Here is a 21,339-nt window from a genome sequence, read left to right as displayed (position 1 = left end):
ATTTTAAAGCAGATATAAATCAAAGCTTAAATAAATCAGAGAAGCACTCATCAACTTTTTGGAGTTGATTCTGATTATTGATTTTATTCAGTTTCATTTTGAAAAGTTTGTTTGACGCTTCCTCTCAACAGTGACTGATGTTTGACCTGCTGTTTGTTCTGTGATACACTTTCTCTATTTGTTATCTTTTATTTCTAACTCTTATTAACTTCTAACTCTCTCTCTCTACTTTGAACAATCCAATAAAGGAAAAAAAGTCAGTTGAAATCCAACAATCAAACAGTTCAGAGAGGAGAAATGAAATGAAATGAGCCTGAAATGAAAACAGCGAGGCCACTGACAGAACAGACAGAACCTGCTGACTATAAAAAAAACGTCCAAATTAAATTCCTGTCAGACTGATCAGTTCCTCTGACATCATCAGTGAGGGTGTGTCGCGCCCCTCAGGCTGCAGCGGGTCCTGGTTCCCACCACATGCAGCATCCGCTCCGCAGGCTGCGATGGGAAACATGTGAACGCTCCGTCCCGTTAGAAACCGAAACCAGTAGAGCGGCTGAACTGGGATCAACTGGGCAGCAGCTGCTTCACATTAGCAGCATGAGGTTTAAGTGAAACATCAGCGAGGCAGAGAGCGGAGCGGCAGGACGGTCCAGGACAGACCAGTTCTCCTGCAAAACCTGCAGGGTCTCACACAGCTAGAGCTGGAATCAATAACCATAATCAATAAGGTTTTTATCGATATATATCACCATATGACTCGCGTATGCAAAATCACATTAAATAACTGATCAAATTGATGTTCAACCCATTGAACTGAATGGTGATGTTAGGTGTGATGTCAAACAAAACTGACATGTTCAGATAATATTCCTTTAAAATGTTTCATACTTCATTTTGTCAGTTTTTAAATAAAATGTGCTTGTTCTCATCAGTTCAGACAGCAGGATTCTGCCTCACGATATCAAAACATCGTATCATCATGATATGATTCAACTGGTACAATTCATATTACATTATTAACTCTAAAGAAGGTTAAAGGGGTTCAGTTCTGTTTTCACCCATCTGTCTGTCTGATATCTCAAATTGTTGCGAACAAGTTGTAAAATCAGACACTATGAGCCGTTCACAGAGCTGAAGACCTCCAATATGGCCGCCAGAGGAGGCATTACATCACCTGAAAACTCTTTATAGCTCAACATCATTCTACACACAGCTGATATCACTGTGACTGAGCAGGAAGCGAACCTGAGGAAGCAACAAGCGAGACGCGTTAATAAGCCTAAAGAAAGAAGTGAAGACATTTTCAGCAAAGCCTCTCAGCGTGCTGTTGGATCATTTCTTTATACGATCTGTGTTGTGTTCTTTATATGATCTGCGTTGTGTTCCTGCGACCAACCAGCACCTGATTACCAGTGTCTGGACTGCTCTTCACTACAAGACTGTCAACTAGACCATAATGCTGTATGGCTAAAGATTATTCATCATAAAGTTGGTCTGCAACAACATAAAACCATGAAGTCAAACGTGAGAAGAGACAATAATATTTGTATTATTTTCCTTGTTCTTCTATTCCCAAACCTGTCAGGACCTGGACTGAGTTTATTCCCCAGACCCTCCGGTCCCGTTCAGAAGTTGCGTTGCTGAAGTTGCGTTGCCGAAGTTGCGTTGCCACTCACCCACGGGGTTGCAGCTGCAGGACAGGCAGCGGCTGCCGCTCTGGTCTCTGTAGTAGTTGTCCAGGCAGCGCTCGCAGTTGGGCCCGTCCGTGTTGTCGGCACAGCCGCGGCAGTGCCCGCCGTGACCGGTGGCCCGGTACAGCTCCGAGTCGAAGTAACACTCCGAACTCTTCCCGTTACAGTCGCACGCTGCGGGACACCGAGGGGAGGAGGACACAGGTTTAGTGCAGGAAGCAGAACTGTTAGTGTAGAAAACTGCAGTTTTAGTGTCAAACACAGTACTTTGAGTATAAGAGACTGTATTTCCAGTCTAGAAAGCAGTCATTTTAGTGTAGAAATGTTTTGTTTATTGTAGGAAACACAGTCCCTCTAGTGTAGGAAACAGTTTAAAGGTTTAGTGGAGAAAACAGTTCCATTATAATGTCCTGTGCCAGGTTCCTTGTTCTGGTCTTAATGTTTCAGCACCAAAACTTCTTAGAACTTATTTAGGTGTTCAACTACAATAAAACCACTAACCTTACATGTTGGTTCTGTTTATTTGTGTTTTGCAGGAGAAATTCAGCTAACTGAGCTAAACTCTAAAACAGTCCTATTGACCCGAGTGGGAATGAAAGGTGACTGAAGTGTTAAATCAGGTCCAGGTCAGGCTGCTGTGTGATGGATATTCAGAGTCTCAGTATAAAAGTGAGTTGTTGTATTCAGAAGCCGGAGGTCAGACTCTCAGGCCGCTGTGGGAGCTGGAGGCTGGAGTCTCTGAGTCCGGTTAGTCATGCATCTGCAGCCTGATATGAATGTGTGGCTGACGGGAAGTGAAGCTCCCAGAATGCCCCAGAGACTCGTCCTAACCCCACAGCTCCAGCTCCAGCTCCCTCCATACCCCCCCACCCCAAACCTGCTACTGAGGACCGCAGAGTCCACCAGCAAGGCAGCGACACTGAGGAGGGAAACCAGGCTCAAATACGACATTATCTTTATTCTAATATAATATCTAATTCCAAGAGTGACGTGGAACAGGTCAGACATCACAGCTCAACAACTTGACTTCCTGTTTTTTTCATTCACAGAAGGATGTTAGATCATTAATAAACATCAGATTAGATCCCAGTCAGTTCAGTCCAGTTCTCCAAACTATCAGACTGAGTCTGATCAGTATGTGGTATCCACTAACCAGTAGTATTATTATCAGCAGTAATAGTAGTGGTAGTATTAGAAGTACTAGTAGCAGTACCAATAGTAGTAGTTGTAACAGTAATAATGACAGCAGTAGTAGTAGCAGTAGGAGAAGTATTAGTAATAGTAATAGTACTATTAGTAGTAGTAATAATAGTAGTAGCAGCAGTGGTAGTAGTAGTAGTAAAAATAGTAGTAGTACCGTATACTAATAGTAATAATAAAAAATAGTAATACTAATAGTACTATTAGTAGAACTAGCACTAGAGTAGTATTGACTCACGCAGACACTCGTTGGGGTTGTTGGTCATGGCAGTAATAGTAATAGTATTAGTATTAGTAGTATTAGTAGTAGTATTAGCAGTAGTAACTGTAGTATTGACTCACGCAGACACTCGTTGGGGTTGTCGGTTGTGGCAGTAACAGTAATAGTATTAGTAGTATTAGTAGTAGTATTAGCAGTAGTAACTGTAGTATTGACTCACGCAGACACTCGTTGGGGTTGTCAGTTGTGGCAGTAACAGTAATAGTATTAGTATTAGTAGTATTAGTAGTAGTATTAGCAGTAGTAACTGTAGTATTGACTCACGCAGACACTCGTTGGGGTTGTCGGTCGTGGTAATAACAGTAATAGTAATAGTATTAGTACTAGTAGTATTAGTAGTAGTATTAGCAGTAGTAACTGTAGTATTGACTCACGCAGACACTCGTTGGGGTTTTCGGCGGTCGCTCTCCTCCACGGCCGGTCGTTGTAAAACGGTTTGCAGACGCTGCAGTCGTCGCCCTCGGTGTTGTGTTTACAGTTACACACCAGCCGGCTCCTGCTGTCCTTCACACACTCGCTGGCATGACCGTTACACTTACACCTGACACACACACAGACAACAACAACACATCACATGCTGAGCAGAGCAGGCTGCCTGTAAAGCTGCTGATTCTCCTGTTCAACTCACTGACAGTCTCTCTGGATAAAAGAGTCAACATCATTCCCAAAATGTAACCGTAATATAAAGATCTGACTGAAAGAGATAATTAAGTTGTTGATCAGTCGGGAGACGAGCTCCAGCATCACTGCTGTGACCTCTGACCTTTCAATGAGAACCGGTGAAAGAGGATAAGCGGCCGAGACAGGAAGCAGCGTGATTATATTTACCAGCATCTGCAAATAGGTTCTCACCGGCTGAAATAAAAGCATCTGACTGACAGCAGCAACGCAGGATAGATTCTTCTGAGTGGATAGTGTTAACAGTGTTCAGTCCCATAGGTCACCATTATTCCTTATTAAGGGTGTGTGTGGCATTAACAAAGAAATATAGTGTGATGTTTTTGGTGAATATTCTGACGGCAATCTGAATTCTGATACCTGCTGAAACTAATGTCTCCACATTTTCTTTTACAAGGTTTAAAAACAAATGTTCAGAAGATGAGTTTCGAGGAGAGAATGAGATGTTAAAGCTTCAAAATAAAATGAAAGCTTTCCTGACGGCTCAGCTGATGGATTCTCTCTGCAGCTCCTGAACACTTTGTTGAAACAGTTTTCCCTCGGAGCGACATGCAGCTTCTCGCAGTTTGGAAATTGCAACAGTCGCTGCAGGAATTTTGCTATTGTTTGTGGTGCTGATGAGGTTTTTCCTGGGCGAAAAGCTCCTCGGGGCAGAAGAGCCCCTCCGACAAGACGGGACTCGCTCGGCAGCCTCCCTCGGCTATTGTTTCAGGTGTCGGCTGGCGGGGCGCCGTGGAAAAACTGACGGCAGGAAGGAAGACTGCGGCGTGAAAGAGGCGGTCTTGTTCACCGCCTGGACCCGCACCTCCAGGTCAGACACCAAAACTCACCAAAACATCCTTCTGCTAATATAGAGATATATCATTATGTCTACAGTCTTTCCAGTAAACGCCTTCTTCATTCATAACTAACAGCTTTCAGCCTTTTTTGCTTTAATAATCAAGTTTGGAAGAAAAATACAATAACTCACACATCCAATCTTCTTTGTGAAGAGAAGTGAATTTTTTAATTTGCTAACGCTTTGGTCCACATGGAAATCAAAACATTATCAATTAACATTGCAGGAGGAGTGTGATTCCTTCATTCTTAGATAACTAATAATCAAGTGTTGGCCTCCAAGACCAGAACATTAACTGGTCCAAACTCTGAAAGCTCATTAACTGGGTTTGAATCCCAGGACCTTTGTCCCAGGTCTTCCCCTCTCTCCCCCCAGTCTCTCCCCTCTCTACACTGCGTGCCGTCCAATAAAGACAAAACTGACAAAAAACAAGCCTGGTTGCACTGGGCGGATCCCAGTTTGAGCGTGCAGAGCCGAGTGAACGTGACTCAGGTCGGAGCCGAGAGGGGGAAGAGGTGTTCAGAGAGTCTTCCCTGGATAAATAAAAGGTTAAAACCTGCAGTTCAGAGCCTGACAGGTGCTCCAGATCAGGACTCATCCCTTCTCTTCCGCCCGTCATGTCGCTCGGTCCGCCCCATTCCGGTCTCCCTGTAATCCGGCCCTGCCAGCCAGGAATGCCAGGAATGCCGGCTGTGTAATGGAAATCTGCTCCACATTTCAAACAGATTATGTCTGCGCAGGCTGCAGCGGCGCAGGCGGGCGGGCTGCCGAGCGGCCGGGTCATGCTTGTCCAAAACCCTTTCTCAGACCCGCAGGAAGGAGTTCTCATGTGGATTCCAGTGCCGGACCACACAGCGACCAATCAGCGCCGACGCCGAAGAAACACACAGCTTATTGCGGTTTTACTGAGCGAAAAGTTTCCTCGGTCTGTTATGAGCCGAGTGAGTTTTGTGATCCTGATCTGTTGAAACTTGTCCAGGAGGAAACCAGCGTTCCTGTCGTCAGTCATGAAAAACTTCCTTGTTGCAGATGTGTTTACATTCTGAGGGTTTAGGTGTTTAGCTGTTTGCCTTATCCAGAGAGATTTACAGTGAGAGAGCGGCTTAAGGGTTCAGAGTTTAGTTCAAGGACGTTTGGACGGGAAGCTGGGATCAAACACGTGACCTTCAGGTTACGTGACGGTCTCTCTGACCACCGGGACACCCAGGTACCTGATTACAGTCCACACACAGAGACACAGACAGACTGTGATATGAAGCTGTGTGAAGCTCAGAGTTTAGATGGAGGAGCTGGAGCTTCATCTGCAGCTTCACAAACCTCAAAACCTCAAAACCTGGTCTGTCTTCACTCTCCAGGACGACACAGGGACGAGGATTTAGGACGAAAGTTGCATAAAACCTCCTGGCTGATGATCCCGGGTTCATATGTAAACAACTGCCGCCCTTATTTTCCCCAAAACTTCCTTTTCCCCAAATCCTAAGTTGATCATTTTACATCTCCTTCATCAAATATAAGACTTGAATTTTGATATTCCACCCAGTTTAATCAGAATGTATTATCTCTGCCTCTTATCCAGAGCCATTTCCTATGAGTGCAAAGCCTGAAACGCACTGGAAGCATCAGATGTGTTTTCAAATGCATCAATTATTATTTTAAACGGCCAAATTTTGGGAGATTTTGGGAGTCAGAGGAGCGCCGGCTGTTTGCCATGAGGCTTCTAGAGCTGCAGTGCAAAAGGAAAAAGGTAAGATAATGCATTTTTTTCCAGAAGGTGATACTCTTTACTTTTATCTGGATAGGTATTTTTGGTTATTATTATTTTTGATTAATTTCTAATTTGCAGTCATATACCACAGGGTGTTTATGGATTTTGTTAATTATCACCCACTGGCAGCTCGTCAAGCCGTGAGGTTTTATGAGCAGATGAGCAGACAGTGTTTGTGTCTCTGAGTCCAGGTCAGAGGAGTTATTAGGAACGACTTTGTGTTTATCGGTTATGTTTTCTGAAAGATCGTCTTAGTGAGTTTACCTTCCTCCCACGGCGAAGTCGGAGATGGCGTAGTAGTAGGACTTGAGGACTTTGGGGTCGTTGAAAACTTCGTCTCCGAACGTGTTGAGCCTGTTCAGAGTCACTCTGATGTCGGTGGCCGTCACCCACTCCTGCAACACAACGGGACACACTGTCAGCTCACACACACACACACACACACACAGGCTGGGAATAATTAGACCAAAAATCTAATTGCGGTTATTTGACAGAATATTGCATTTGCAAGTTTTTCCAAATAGATGTGAGTGAGCAGATTTACTGAGTTTGAGTCTGATGAAGGTTTTGATTCTAAAACTCCTTGTTCACAAATCCAGTTTGGACCAAACTCTCTCTGAAGAAACTAACTGCAGACTCTGAGATTTGGAAACATCATTTGATTTTATAGTAATGAAGCATCTAGAGGAAATGTTTACAGCAGTGCGACCTGCAGTAGAACCAGAACTGGAACCGAAGCAGGAACGAAACCAGAACGCAAATTATCCACAAAACATAAACTCACAGAGGAAATCCAGAGACTGATTAACACACAGGTCCATTACAATGAACCTGAAGATGGATTTTAATTCAACTCTTATATTTCCATTCGTGTCCCAGATGCGTCCGGCTCGTCTTCCCTCTGGACGGACGGTGTGAATGGATTCGGGTCGAGCGGATCGGATCGCCTCGCCGCCGCCGCCGCCGCTCTCTGCCGCCTAACTTGACACAGAAATGCGAACTCCTCGCATAACTGCCAGGAATGTGGAACATGTTTGCGTCTCGGCGGACGGACGCAGCCGGACGGAGACGCCTGAACGCCTCGCAGCCGCCGCTCAGGGCCGCGACCGGGAAGGTAACCGGGCTGAGAGCGGCGTCCGGCCTGACCCCCACAACCACACACACACACTTGTTCTTACTGTGTGTCTGTAATCATTATACTTACTAAACATTTGTGTTTATAAGGACAGAATCATTAGTGTATTTGAAATATTGACTGATAAAAAGGGGGGGAGGGTTGTCCTATCACCATCCCATTGTTCTGTGTGTTTTATTGTTGTTTTTTTTACTTATTTGTTTATTTCTATATTCATATATACATGTGTATCTTTAAAATGTATTTCTAACGTACTTATATGTTTATGTTATAAAAGAGCATTATATCATTATATATGGATTTCTGTTAAACTGCTCAAATAAAGATAACTGAAAGAAATATTGACTCCGGATATACAGCAGTTTGAATGGGAAGCTGTCATGTAGAGTAACATGTTCTGTCCCATGTGAGTCAGCATGTCCTGTGCTCATGTTAATCTGTTAAAGCTCTGTTCTTCCTGTACATTTCTGCTTCTTGGCAAATAAAGAGACTCTGGCTCTGGTTGACAAATGGCTCTTATGATGAATTGTCGTTGTCTTAAACATTTTCTCAGCGGTGGATCCAGCACAGCTGAAGGAACTCAGGCTGGAACACAGCTGCTGCTCAGCTGGCCAGCGCCGGGTGTTTCTCCCACACCTGAGTTCCTCTCAGGATTCATAAAGTCTAACTGGGTCTAACTGGGTCTAACTGGGTCTAACTGGGTCTAACTGGGTCTAACTGGTCTCCTCGCCGCCCGGCCTGGCAGTCTTCCAGCAGCTACAGGTTTCTTCCTTCAATCCCAGGATCTCATCGGAGTTCGAGGCTCTCGGCTGAAACCGGGCGCCACGTTTTGAGTCAACACACTTCAACTGCGCAGAACGTTTGTTTGCTATCAATCATCTGGTTTTCTTTGCCGGTATGAACCGCCTCGGCGGGGACGTGTGTTTTCTTGAAGGAAGAATGCAGCCCGGTGTCTGGAAACCCTCTGGAGTCAGAAACATGAAGCTGCGATGCTGAGGACGAGAAGCTGAAGCAACGCTTACATTCTGCTTTCTGATCCAGAGACACTTTTCAACATGGCTGACGTCTTCCTCTTCGCCTCAGCAGGTTTTACACCGCCAGTCAAAAGTTTGGAAACAGCTGATTGGATGTTCTGTGTTTCTCATTCTCTTAAAGCATTTTGATCTAAAGGCTTATGCAAATATAAATACTGAAATTGATCCTATGTATGAATTTCTTTCCAAAGCCTTTGCCTTTCCATCAAGGCAAAGAATCTAAAATATAAGATAGTTTTGATTTGTTTAACACTTTTTGGTCGCTGCATAATTCCATTTGTGTTATTTCATAGTTTTGAGTCTTTACTGTTATTCTAAAATGTGGAAAATAGTATAAATAAAGAAAAATGTGTTGCCAGTGTAGATCAGTTCTCACCATTACCAGCAACGTGAAGAAGCCAGTCAGTACAGTTATGTTTTATGGACGGGGCAAGTGTGGAAAATGTATTTCTGTGTATTCTATGTGTATTTTAGCAGGCACTGTTGTGTCCAAGACAAATTTCCTTCGGGGCAATAAAGTCTAATGTAATCTAGAAGAGAGTCCTGGTGATGGCTGGTTATCTGCCAAACTGACGCCGCACCGAAGCCTCGGCAGCGTTTGCCGGCTGGTGATTTCCCAGCGAGCCTCGCAGATGACGGACAGCGGGAATGTTAGAGTCCCGACAAACGAGCGTCTGACGCCTCCGACAGCCAGCCGCTCCTAAAAGAGTCCCGGGCTTTGGTATAAATAGCTATATAGCCAACAAGTCAAATAAGGAAGTACATGGCGGCCGGGCTAAATTTGTTCATTTGCAGGAGAGGCAGAGCATTACGCAGGGGAAAAAAAAAAAAAAAAAAAAAAGGAGCTTCACCCAGCAGGAAGATATCTGGATCTGAAGAAACACCCGGCAGTTTCCTTCAGATTCATTCAGCAGAGACACTACAACCGCTTTACTTTACTTTTCATCTGTCTGGATGACTCTCAGAATAGAATACAGTAGAACGAGCTTCAATTCCCAGATGAGCGACATTACAGTAAGACAGAGTGGGAGAGCAGAGGTCAGCAGTATCCAGGCAGAGAGAGGAGAAGCTTCCCAGAAATACCAGATCTGTCTGTCTAATGTGGAAACACAAACACACTGGGAGAGGAAGAGGAGGAGGAGGAGGAGGAGGAGAAGGAGGAGGAGGAGGAGGAAGGGAGGGGAGAGAGGGAGAAGAGAGATAGAGGAAGGAGGGGAGAGAGAGAGGGAGAAGAGGAAGGGAAGAAGAGAGGAGGGAGAGGAGAGGGAGGAGGAGAAAATGGGAGGGAAGGAAGAAGGGAGGAGGGAAGGAGAGAGGAGAGAGAAGAGGGGATAGAAAGGAGAAAAGGAGTTAGAAAGAAGCGACAACAGAGGGAAGACAGAGAGAGAGAGAGAGAGAGAGAGTATGTGGGAGCGAGAGAGTGAGAAAAACTGAAAAAGTGAGTGTGAGAGAGGGAGAGAGAGAGCGGGCCCGTCCAGCTGCAGCTCAGGCGGAGCGGGAGCAGCAGTGGGAAACCCGGGGGCGTCGCCTAGCAACCAGTCGCAACAGTTGGCAGGCGTCGAACCCGCAACCTGAACAACCTGAACAAGCTGCTGATCCAACAGCTGAGACCGGCAGAGGAGAGATTTAACTCAGTCTGCAACGAGAAGATTTCCCACCGTGACACTAGAAACAAACTGACACAAACTGACACAGTCAGAAACAAACTGACACAAACTGACACAAACAGTCAGAAACAAACTGACACAAACTGACACAAACTGACACAAACAGTCAGAAACAAACTGACACAAACAGTCAGAAACAAACTGACACAAACTGACACAAACAGTCAGAAACAAACTGACACAAACTGACACAAACAGTCAGAAACAAACTGACACAAACAGTCAGAAACAAACTGACACAAACTGACACAAACAGTCAGAAACAAACTGACACAGTCAGAAACAAACTGACACAAACAGTCAGAAACAAACTGACACAAACAGTCAGAAACAAACTGACACAAACTGACACAAACAGTCAGAAACAAACTGACACAAACAGTCAGAAACAAACTGACACAAACAGTCAGAAACAAACTGACACAAACAGTCAGACACAAACTGACACAAACTGACACAAACAGTCAGACACAAACTGACACAAACAGTCAGACACAAACTGACACAAACTGACACAAACAGTCAGAAACAAACTGACACAAACAGTCAGAAACAAACTGACACAAACAGTCAGACACAAACTGACACAAACTGACACAAACAGTCAGACACAAACTGACACAAACTGACACAAACAGTCAGACACAAACTGACACAAACTGACACAAACAGTCAGAAACAAACTGACACAAACTGACACAAACAGTCAGACACAAACTGACACAAACTGACACAAACAGTCAGAAACAAACTGACACAAACAGTCAGACACAAACTGACACAAACAGTCAGACACAAACTGACACAAACAGTCAGACACAAACTGACACAAACTGACACAAACAGTCAGAAACAAACTGACACAAACAGTCAGAAACAAACTGACACAAACAGTCAGACACAAACTGACACAAACTGACACAAACAGTCAGAAACAAACTGACACAAACAGTCAGAAACAAACTGACACCAACCGACACAAACAGTCAGAAACAAACCGATACAAACAGTCAGAAACAAACCGACACAAACAGTCAGAAACAAACCGACACAGTCAGAAACAAACCGACACAAACAGTCAGAAACAAACCGACACAAACAGTCAGAAACAAACCGACACAAACAGTCAGAAACAAACCGACACAAACAGTCAGACACAAACCGACACAAACAGTCAGACACAAACCGACACAAACAGTCAGAAACAAACCGACACAAACAGTCAGACACAAACCGACACAAACAGTCAGACACAAACCGACACAAACAGTCAGACACAAACCGACACAAACAGTCAGACACAAACCGACACAAACAGTCAGACACAAACCGACACAAACAGTCAGAAACAAACTGACACAAACAGTCAGACACAAACCGACACAAACAGTCAGAAACAAACTGACACAAACAGTCAGAAACAAACTGACACAAACAGTCAGAAACAAACTGACACAAACAGTTAGACACAAACCGACACAAACAGTCAGAAACAAACTGACACAAACAGTCAGAAACAAACTGACACAAACAGTCAGAAACAAACTGACACAAACAGTCAGACACAAACTGACACAAAGTCAGAAGCCAGCCGGATGCTGTCCGGTCGCCGCGCCTCGCTAGATGAGCAGCATCAGCTGCAGCCTTTACAACCATGCTGATAACTCCCATAATGCACAGCGAGTGGTGTTTTACTGGTTGTTATGGTAACTCTGGAGGAAACCAGGGAGCTGGTGACAAATCAGTGTTTTCTCCTGTTGTTTTATTCTCATGTTTTATTCTCATGTTTTATTCTCTGTGCTGGAGAGAACTCAGAGAGACGTGTTTCTAACAGCTGGATCCAGGAGCTGCAGTGACGCCACGCCGCCATGTTGACTCCCGTTTGACCCCCAGAAAGATTTACAGTTAGTGAGAGAAAGTGCCTGCCGACGCCATTTTATTAAATAAAACACTTTACATACCAAGCAAAATACCTTGATGTGTGATGTCAAACAAAACTGAATTTTTCAAACAACATTCCTTATGTTTCATACCTCATTTTGTCAGAGTTTTTAAATAAAGTGAGCTCAGTTCAGACAGCAGAATCTCCCCTAAATCCTCACATCATCACCATATGATTCACCGAAAGACCATAAACCAGAATACTGAATTATGGAGCAGCCCTGCTTCTACCGGCTGCATCACCATGATCCCAGGAACAAGCCCTGCAGGGTTTCAGTGTCACGCTCCGCTCTGTCACCGGGACAGGAAGCTGGCTTGTTTGTCTACACGCCGCAGCGGCTGGCAAATCCCAGAATTCACCAGCCGCGCTCCCCGCTTTACGTTCCTCCTGCTCCCAGCTCCCAGCTCCCGGTGAGGCGTGGCAGCTGTCCGGTGATGTGCGTTCACCGTGGGAATAAAACCAGAACCCAGAGGGAAATAAACACTGCGCTCCTCAGGGGGAACAACTGGTTTATCCAGAGGCCACAGTGGCTGGAAAACCCCAAAACTCCCATTTCTGCCAGACAAATAGATGTTAGAGTAGAACAGGACTCTACATGACTCTAAATGATGGCTGGTGAGCTGCAGAGTAGAATAACTTGGACAGGACAGATAGTGGGGATGTTAGAGACCAACAAACATTACACAACACTGTTACTGTCATGTCTCTATTGTACTCTATTTCCTCCTGTGTTGTAAACATCAGAAGGATTTTCATCTGGAGAACAATGGATTCTTCCAGTCTGGCTCGGTGGCAATAAAAGGAAAATGAACTGTAAAATTCTTTGTTTACTATTTTTAATTTTAAAAATATATCTGGCTGGTATTTCAGTAAAAAAGTGGAGCTGGATGATATACTCAAAGTTTACCAAAACCGACACGGACGCTCTCTCATCGACCCAGAAGTCGGTCTGTTCAGTAAATCCATTTGTCAAGTAGCAAACTTTGCATAAACGGTTTGACCTTCAAAGTAAAAGCATACTTTTTATATTTATGACGCTAATGGTGAATGTAGTATTTCTGCACCGGGGGTTCGAAAAATAAACAAATTGTCGTTTCATTTATCGTTATCAAGGTAAATGTGACAGTATGTAGTGATATGACTCTCAGGCCGTATCGCCAGTCAACTCTTACTACTTTTTATTCCCACATCGCCGGACATCTGTCCGCTCTCCCGCGGCCTCACCTGCAGGACGGGGCTGTTGTCGAAGTTGTAGGCGCTGGGCCGGCCCTCCAGGGTGGAGAACGCCACGTTGCCGCCGGTGAGAGGCGAGATGTCGCTGAAGTCGTCGGTGCAGAGCGCCTGCTGCTCGTCCTCGCCGGTGCGGATGAAGCCGCGGCTCGTCTTCTGGTAGGTCTTCTCGCAGGAGCCGCTGTAGTACTGGTAGGGCAGCCACGGCCCGTCCTCGCTCGTCCGCTTGTAGATGGCGAAGCTCTCCGGGCGGCTGGTGTGGAACTTCAGGCGAACGTACGTGATGTCGAAGGCCTTGCCTGGAGGAAGAAGGGAAAAATGGGATATTTAGCATAACAGGTGCTGAAAGGAGGAATTAAGTAATCTATCTTTATCGACAACTTATCTCCTCCTACAAACGCTTTGTTCCAAAACAAAGTACACAACCTGAAAGTGAGTTTTAAAGCCAGAAATCTCAGCACCTGCTGTAATATTATGGTCTGTTTGTGCTATGGATTAAAAAAGGAGAACACACACTGCTTCCAACACTCCCACATTCACTGCTCCCATTTATTGAATGTTACCATATTTATTCAACTATATCACACAGCTGATGAAGACCAGGGGTCAAAACGTACGGTAGCTGAACAAATGTGGGAACATTTTGAGCTGCTATACTCCAGAACCTGCTAAAAACCACATTGGTTCCTGTAAATATCATAACCGTCACTTATTGCCGCTTTAGCAATAACTGTGTGGTCAAATAAAATCCCCAGAGTCTCACTGCAGGAAAGTAAGTACCGTATATCTACACACTGTGACCACAAACTCAAGTGTTTTCTATTAGTGAATAACCAAACAACCCAGTTATGGATAATAAAATCCTCACAGCAGATGACGGCAGGACGCTCCCAAACCAGAAAACCACACGGAGAAGCAGCAACGCTAATCAGCTGCAGTTTGTTTTTATTGCGTTCCACAATCCACCCGACGCCTCCACAGCGGAGGGTTTCCTGTCTTTTTAAAACGTGCAGATTCACACTGCGGCCCGGCTTCTCCTCCGTCCGCCCGCCACACTAGAGGCCCCTTCTTCTTCTTTACTTCTTCTTCTCCTCCTGAACATACTTGGCGTGTCTGAGCAGGCCGGGAGCTGCAGGAGGATGAAGACCAGACCGTATGTGCAGGAACACGGGGGGGGGGGGGGGGGGGAATGTTACGGGGAAACGTCACTCACTGTGTGAAGAAGTGACACCATCTTTCAGCCGGGCGACGGGGGGTACCGCTGTTTGCTCTAGCAAAGAATTTGCTCTGTAAACAGCTCGGCTAAAAGGGGCCGGGACAGGGGGCCATTGTGTCGAGAGCAAATATAGGTGAAGCCATGTGGCCGGCTGATAATATTGATGTGACGAACACAAAAGGAATTGGTATATTACAGGAAACAAAGAGGCAACTGCAAACAAACGGGTTTCCTCCGCCCTAGCAGTCCCAGTGTGTGTTTAAATGTGTGTGTGTGTGTGTGTGTGTGTGTGTTGTCACGGCCGCCATGACAATGAACTTGCTGACTTCTGAGGAACCTGTGTTGACCAGACAAGCTTCGCGGGTCAAGGTTAATTAGAAGCTGTATATTTTTACTGCAGGGTGTGTGAGAAGAATTCAGACGGCGGCGCGACATCAAGCTGAGAGACCGAGGTGTCGCGCGCCATCTTGGATTTGAATCCCATCAAAAGAGCGATTCTAAGAACAAGAGATCCGTCTGACAAAACGTGACAAGAGCTTCAGCTGGACCCGATTCCTCAAGCTAACATCTGCGCTCGCTTAATCATCCTTTCACGTCGGAAACGTCTCTGAAGACACGCTGGCGGCGGATCAAAGCTCCGGCGTGAAGCGGTTCGTGAACAGGCCGCCTTAAGAGGAGCACCGGCCGCCGGGAACAGACTCTGTCATTGACATCTCATTTCGAAACCCGCCCCCACATCCTCGCAAACAAGACAAACAGCATCTGTTGGCGCAGCAATCAAGTGGCCGAGCAGAGAGGCAAACAACAAAGAGGGACCAACATGGAGGAAGGAGGCAGAGGAGACAAAAGAGGCTTCAATGGTGAACACAGGTGGCTGCTGGGAAGGCGGTCCACATGTTAACGCATTAGAAAATATGGAAGGGCTTTGGAAGAAACGTCACTGCTGTAAAAACAAAAACCGTATGTGCAAAAACCTTTTCAGTACAGAGGTAAAATGAGGAAGAATGCTTATCTTCTCATTGAACTTGTTTTTGAACTTAAACAACGGGGGTTTTTGAGCGGTTTCAAAAGGCGAAGAGCAATATTTTGTCCGATTATCAGTGATGTCCGGTCCCTGTGCCATGGAAGATGATTTCACTGGTTATTTCCTCCCTCTTTGGATGAAGGTGAAATCAGTGACTGGTCGGAATAAAAACCTGCAGACTCTTCCACGGTTCAGGACTGGACTCATTTCACGGAAACCGATGCGTCAAGAGTGAGTAACTCGTAATATTTAGACAGCGTTTGTTTCAGAATATTTACTAAAAATATCAAGTATCTCGTAACAACCATGTACAGTGATGTGAAACAGGGAGGGAAGGCAGGAGGTGAGCAGACAGTCCAGTCAGGCCGGACGAGTCCTTTAACCGTCCCGAGCGGCGGCGAGCGGCGAGCGGCGGCAGCATATTGGAGATATGAAGTCATCCGCGGGTTCGCCCCGGCTCTGTTGGCCCACAGCGGTCTGCAGCATAAAGCCAAGAGGAATTTCTGGCTCTTCTTCCAGAACAATCGGTGTATTGATGAGCAGAAGAATTTTACAGTTGAGAGCGCAAACAAAGGCCGGGCTGTGGGACTTCTTGTGTTCCCCCGTATGATGCAGGCGTATGAAACATGGGATTAAAAAAAAGAAATTCGCTCGACACGAGGAACCATGGAAACTTTCAGATCAAGTAAAAAAAAAAACACAAAAATTGCTGTTTCATAGTTTTCCCATGACAGCAATGATATGCTAACCGTTAGGAATGTCCTGCACCGAGTTTAACTTGGGCCTAAACAGTCTGTTCTAGATGCCAAGTCGCCATTAAACCCTCTGAACTCCATCTGGATCACCACAGATGGAGCTCCAGGATCCACATTCAGGTCAACAAGACAAGGAGGCTTTCAGCTGCTGACAGAGCAACATTTAGGATTCGTTAGCGACGATCCACATGAGACTCAAAGGGACACTTCCAGCGTGGCTGCAGGTCTCTGATCAACAGGGGAAAAGGGAATCTGCTGACTGCTACAACAGCTGCTTTCAAAACCACAAAAGTCCACTTAAAAAAAAAAAAAGAAACTTGGAAAAATTCATGTAGTTTACGCCAAAAATACCAAAGAACAAGATGGAAAGCTTGTGCCTACTTTTCTCGAACCCTGCCCCTACACAACTGAGAACAAACACTCCCAAACTTTTTTTTTACACATATCTAATCAAGTTCTCCCATAAACTCTAAGCTGCTAAGATAATAGTCAATTAACTGGTGGAGGTTTAAGCGGACCTAAGCCCGCCATTGTAGAGCGCTGACCCTTTGAAACTCCTCCCAGGGGGCCCGGCTCCGCTTTTAACATGAAAAGACCTTTCCTCTGAATGACAGCGGAGAACTTGGGGAGGGACTCCAGCCACCTGCCCACTCCTCAAGCATGTCACGGTGGGATGGGGGTGGGATGGGGGTGGGATGGGGGTGGGGAGGGTAGGGGGGGGGGGGTAGGAATGAACCGGCTGGAATGTGTTTCCGCTGGGCAGATCGACGCCGGACGAAGGGAGGGCCGACCGCAGAGCCGGAGAAAGACTCCACAGAGAAGAAACGAAGGGAGAGAGAGAGCGAGGCGACACAGACTGTCCGTGTCAAGAGAAGGAGGCATGCTGGGAGTTTTTTCCTGTCCAGATATGGAAGCCCACGCAGAGATAAAAAGACGACCGACTGGCTGGAAATTACTAGATTTCTTGAGGAGATATTCTTGGAGGGGGGGGGGGGGGGGGGGGGGGGGAGCAGGATGGAGATGTGAGAAGGGAACTCCCCCATCCGCTCTGCTTTAGTGTCCTTCAGCAATACATATAAGGAATAGTTCACCCAAAAATGATCATTCTCTACTCATCCTCATGCCAGTACAAAATCGGATGAGTGTTTTTAGCAGCAGTTCTCCAGGCTCGCTGCCGGAGAAGCTTTCTTCCAAACAGTTGCAGTAGAGTCCAGTCCTTTAGGCTTCAAAAAGAGGGAAAAATGTCCATAAATGTCTCCATACAACTGCAGCATAATCCAAGTCTTCTGACACCATGCGATTGTTCTGCGAGTGCAAAAAAAAACAGACAAAAATGGACATTTTCTGCCCTTTTTGAAGCCTAAAGGTCTGGACTCTATTTACTGCAACTGTTTGTCAGAAAGCTGCTGCTGAGCTGTATGAAGACAAAAAAAACACTCATCTGATTTTGTACCGGCATGAGGATGAGTAGAGAATGACCGAATTTTAATTTCTGGGTGAACTATCCCTTTAAATCCCCCAGCAGCTCCAGGCTGCCGCTCCGTGTCTGACCCTGACCTCTGACCTCGCTGTGGAGGGAGGAAGAGAAGAAGAGAATTTCCCTACAGGGAGCAATAAAGTTTCCACATACAAGAGAGCAGGATCTCCAAACCACGGCTGGTAGAGAAGACTAGTTCTCAACCTTACCGGGAAAAATCTACCAGAATTTGGGTGCTGGTAGTTTCCCCATCCTGTTTGGAAATGATTTAATATTTGGTTTATGAAAGAGCGGCTCAAGCATTAGTGAGAATCCCCATCTGACGTGACAGTTTAAATCAAAGTCATAACGTTGCCTTTAACATGCCAACGAGCATCATTTAATTCAATTTAGCTGATCTTTGAACTCCTTTTTAATCTTTTATGTTTCTTGTCCACGTGTCCAAATGTGCTCTTCTATGGATTCAGTGTTTCTATGTAAAATTCTGCTCCGTTTCAGTAAACTTCACCGCAAGCGATGAATTAATAAAGTCAAAGTCGATGCGTCACACGCCATGTCTGAAGTTTACAGACCGCAGCTTTTCATGTTCTGCACCATCCAGGTTTCAACACATTTTCCGGTTTACAGTTCCACACAGCTTGGTTTTCTCGCTCATTACGTTTACAGCCTCCACTACAGGCTGATAAAAGTAGATTACACCACACACACACACACACACACACACACACACACACACCAGTTTCCCCGACCGCTGACGAGGAGGAGTGTGTTCCCCTGCCTTAAATCTGTTGCTCCGGTAGAGGAGACGGGACTTTGACAAAGCAGATTCAGACAATATATAAAAAAAACGAGTCTCTATTTTTGCCAATTTACAATTATTGACAAACGTTTTATTATCTTCGTTCCTCAGACCGGATTTCGGTGTTCCACTTGTTCAAACTGAAAGGTTTAATAAACATAAAGAAAGAGATTCACTTCAAAACAAGTCAGCAGCATGACTAGTTTTTTATATATTGTCAGAATCTGCTTTGTCGGCGTTCCTTCATGTGCTAGAAGTGATTTTCAGACTGTTCCTCCAGACAACGGCAGTGAATGGAGAGAGAATAAATCACAATTCTCCAGTCTGCTCTACCGGAGCAACAGATCACAGAATCACTGATTTGGGGGTTTTTATCACTGAGGAAGAGACACGACCCAAGACTCTACCAGAGGAACACAGAGATTTAAAGAGCTGCCTAAACAGAAACTCATTAGTTTGGGTTTCAGTGGAGAGTTTTAGTGTCCCGTTACGGTCTAAATGTTTCAAAGGCTTTTCTGCCCGGACAAGAAGAAAAGTCTGCGGTGAAACCCTGTCAGGAGGAGCAGAACATGAGTCGGGCTGTATCTTCCAGCCTCGTCCACACGGGACGTCTGCCCGCCGCTCTCCGGCCGCCCGCGCCCCGGCTCCCCTCCGGTCGATCCTGTCATTAAGAGCAGCAGCGCGGCGCTGCGGCGGCGTGTTCAGACCTGTGAGGACAAACCTCTCCGCACCGCAGATATTCAGCCGCCCGCTATGGGAAAACTTTCCCAACAGAACAGAGCGAGACATTCCAGGTCAGCTGGTGGTCTCCGCCAAGTTTCATACAAGTTTCATAGACAGAAGGTTAACAAAATCACAAAAAGGTTAGAAATGAATCGTTTCTTTCCAAAATGGTGTCCAACATCTGAGAAATTTGAAACCTATTGTGAGAAAAATGAATGCTGGAATTAAAGTAAAACACACTATAAATCAATTTCTTCGTAGTCTGATCCCCTGATGTTCGTTTCAAAACATTATAAATCCATGTTGGGGGAGAAAAACGATTTTCTGACGCTCATTTCTCAGTATTTGGGAAAAACACAGATAATTACCTCTAAAAATGGACCCGTTTCCTCTGGCTTAAAGTTAACTAACACCTTAAATAATATTCAATAATGTGTTTTACTTTCATGCCAGCAATCACTTCGTCACAGTAGGGCTGCAGGGTTGAAAATAGCTTCTGTGATTTATTGTCCTGCAGTTGAAGGTGTTAAAGGGAAGTTATTAGTTAACTTTCCTCTCCAAACACAGATCCATTTAACAGGATAAACTCATCTGCTTCCCAAATACTGAGCTATGAACATCAGACACTCGCTCTTCTCCTCCAACATGGATTTACCCTTCAAACATACAGTATAAAGTGAGACTTCTGGCCGGCTCTTCTCATAAAGAGGTTTTTATCCTTGCAGAGGACCAGATGTCGACCTTCCCACAGAGAAAAGTCAGAACAGAAGTACGTTGTAACGAGGAAGACGTCCTTGAGAGGAGGACAGATTAGACCGGGGGAGGAAGACGCTACATCCGCCAGGAGTTCAGACGAGGACTCGAGACGAACTAACGAGCCTCTGCTGTCCTTGAGGACGGAGGGGCTGCTGGGTAAAGAGGAAGCTTCCCTTCAGCAGCAGGTGCTCCCTGTCTGTCCAGATTAAACTCTGCTGTCAGTTTGCTCTCTGGTGGGAAATCTTCTCACAGGAGGAGACCGATCCAGACTTAAGAATAGGGCTGCACGATATTGGAAAAAACTGACATTGCAATATTTTTTTCTTCTGCGATATATATTGCGATATGAAAAAATACAGGAATTTTCACCAAATGACTTGAATAGCTCTATCAAGCCTTGCCCCTTTAAGAAGGTGGCCTTGTGGGTAACCTGCGGGTGACGTAGCAGGAAGTGAGTGTGTTTTTAGCCGCAGCCAGAGTGAGTTTCAGGATGCTAAGTGAGTAAAGTTAGCATAGTTAGCGGGAAAAGAGCTTAGAGCGTCACCGAGAGGCCGTGCATTATGTTCGCTCTGTACAGAAATAAAGTGCCAGTTCTCCACTGCAGAGTCGGTCCGGACTCTGAGTAAAAAGCTTGTTACCAGCTACGAGCCAGGCTAAGCTAAAACAGGCTAGCACAACACCAGAGGCTTCCCAACTACGGTTCGGAGCCGCGAAAGCTGGAAAGGTAACATACGCTACTCTTATAACAAACCCTTAAATCGGAGTAAATTATGTTATATCAGACAGACTTCTCTTATAGATTAGTCATGGAAAATAAGAACCGTGCGAGTTTTCCTTTTGTATCGAGCAGCAAAAAAGTTGTAGCATGACGTGTTTGAGTTAATTTGCCTTACTTGACATCGCACGTCCTGCGATGTGACTATTGCGCATGCCCACATCGCGATGACGATGCTGAAACGATATATCGTGCAGCCCTACTTAAAGAGGGAAATCCAGAAGAGAAAGCTGGACTCACCAGCGTTAGACCTTTGGCATGAAGCAGCACAGACCGCTTTACTGACCTCACCACACAGGCATTCTGGGTAATGAAGTCCTCAACATGCAAACCTCTCGACAACATGTGAAGTCG

At 45.4% G+C, this 21,339-nt stretch overlaps 1 protein-coding gene across 1 annotated transcript in view; it reads right to left on the bottom strand.

The window, feature by feature from the left end:
- Positions 1-21,339, bottom strand: part of lamc1 (laminin, gamma 1) — a 72,545-nt gene that overhangs the window by 27,138 nt on the left and 24,068 nt on the right. Inside the window, exons 2-5 of the mRNA XM_078287896.1 lie at positions 13,455-13,759; positions 6,717-6,847; positions 3,546-3,712; positions 1,613-1,865 (exon numbers count right to left, since the gene is read on the bottom strand). Coding sequence (XP_078144022.1) covers positions 1,613-1,865; positions 3,546-3,712; positions 6,717-6,847; positions 13,455-13,759 — 856 coding nt within the window. The remainder of the gene's footprint in view (positions 1-1,612; positions 1,866-3,545; positions 3,713-6,716; positions 6,848-13,454; positions 13,760-21,339) is intronic.

The sequence above is a fragment of the Centroberyx gerrardi genome, chromosome 13 (assembly GCF_048128805.1).
Source record: "Centroberyx gerrardi isolate f3 chromosome 13, fCenGer3.hap1.cur.20231027, whole genome shotgun sequence".
Lineage (NCBI taxonomy): Eukaryota > Metazoa > Chordata > Actinopteri > Beryciformes > Berycidae > Centroberyx > Centroberyx gerrardi.
This window is presented reverse-complemented; position numbering and strand designations above follow the sequence as displayed.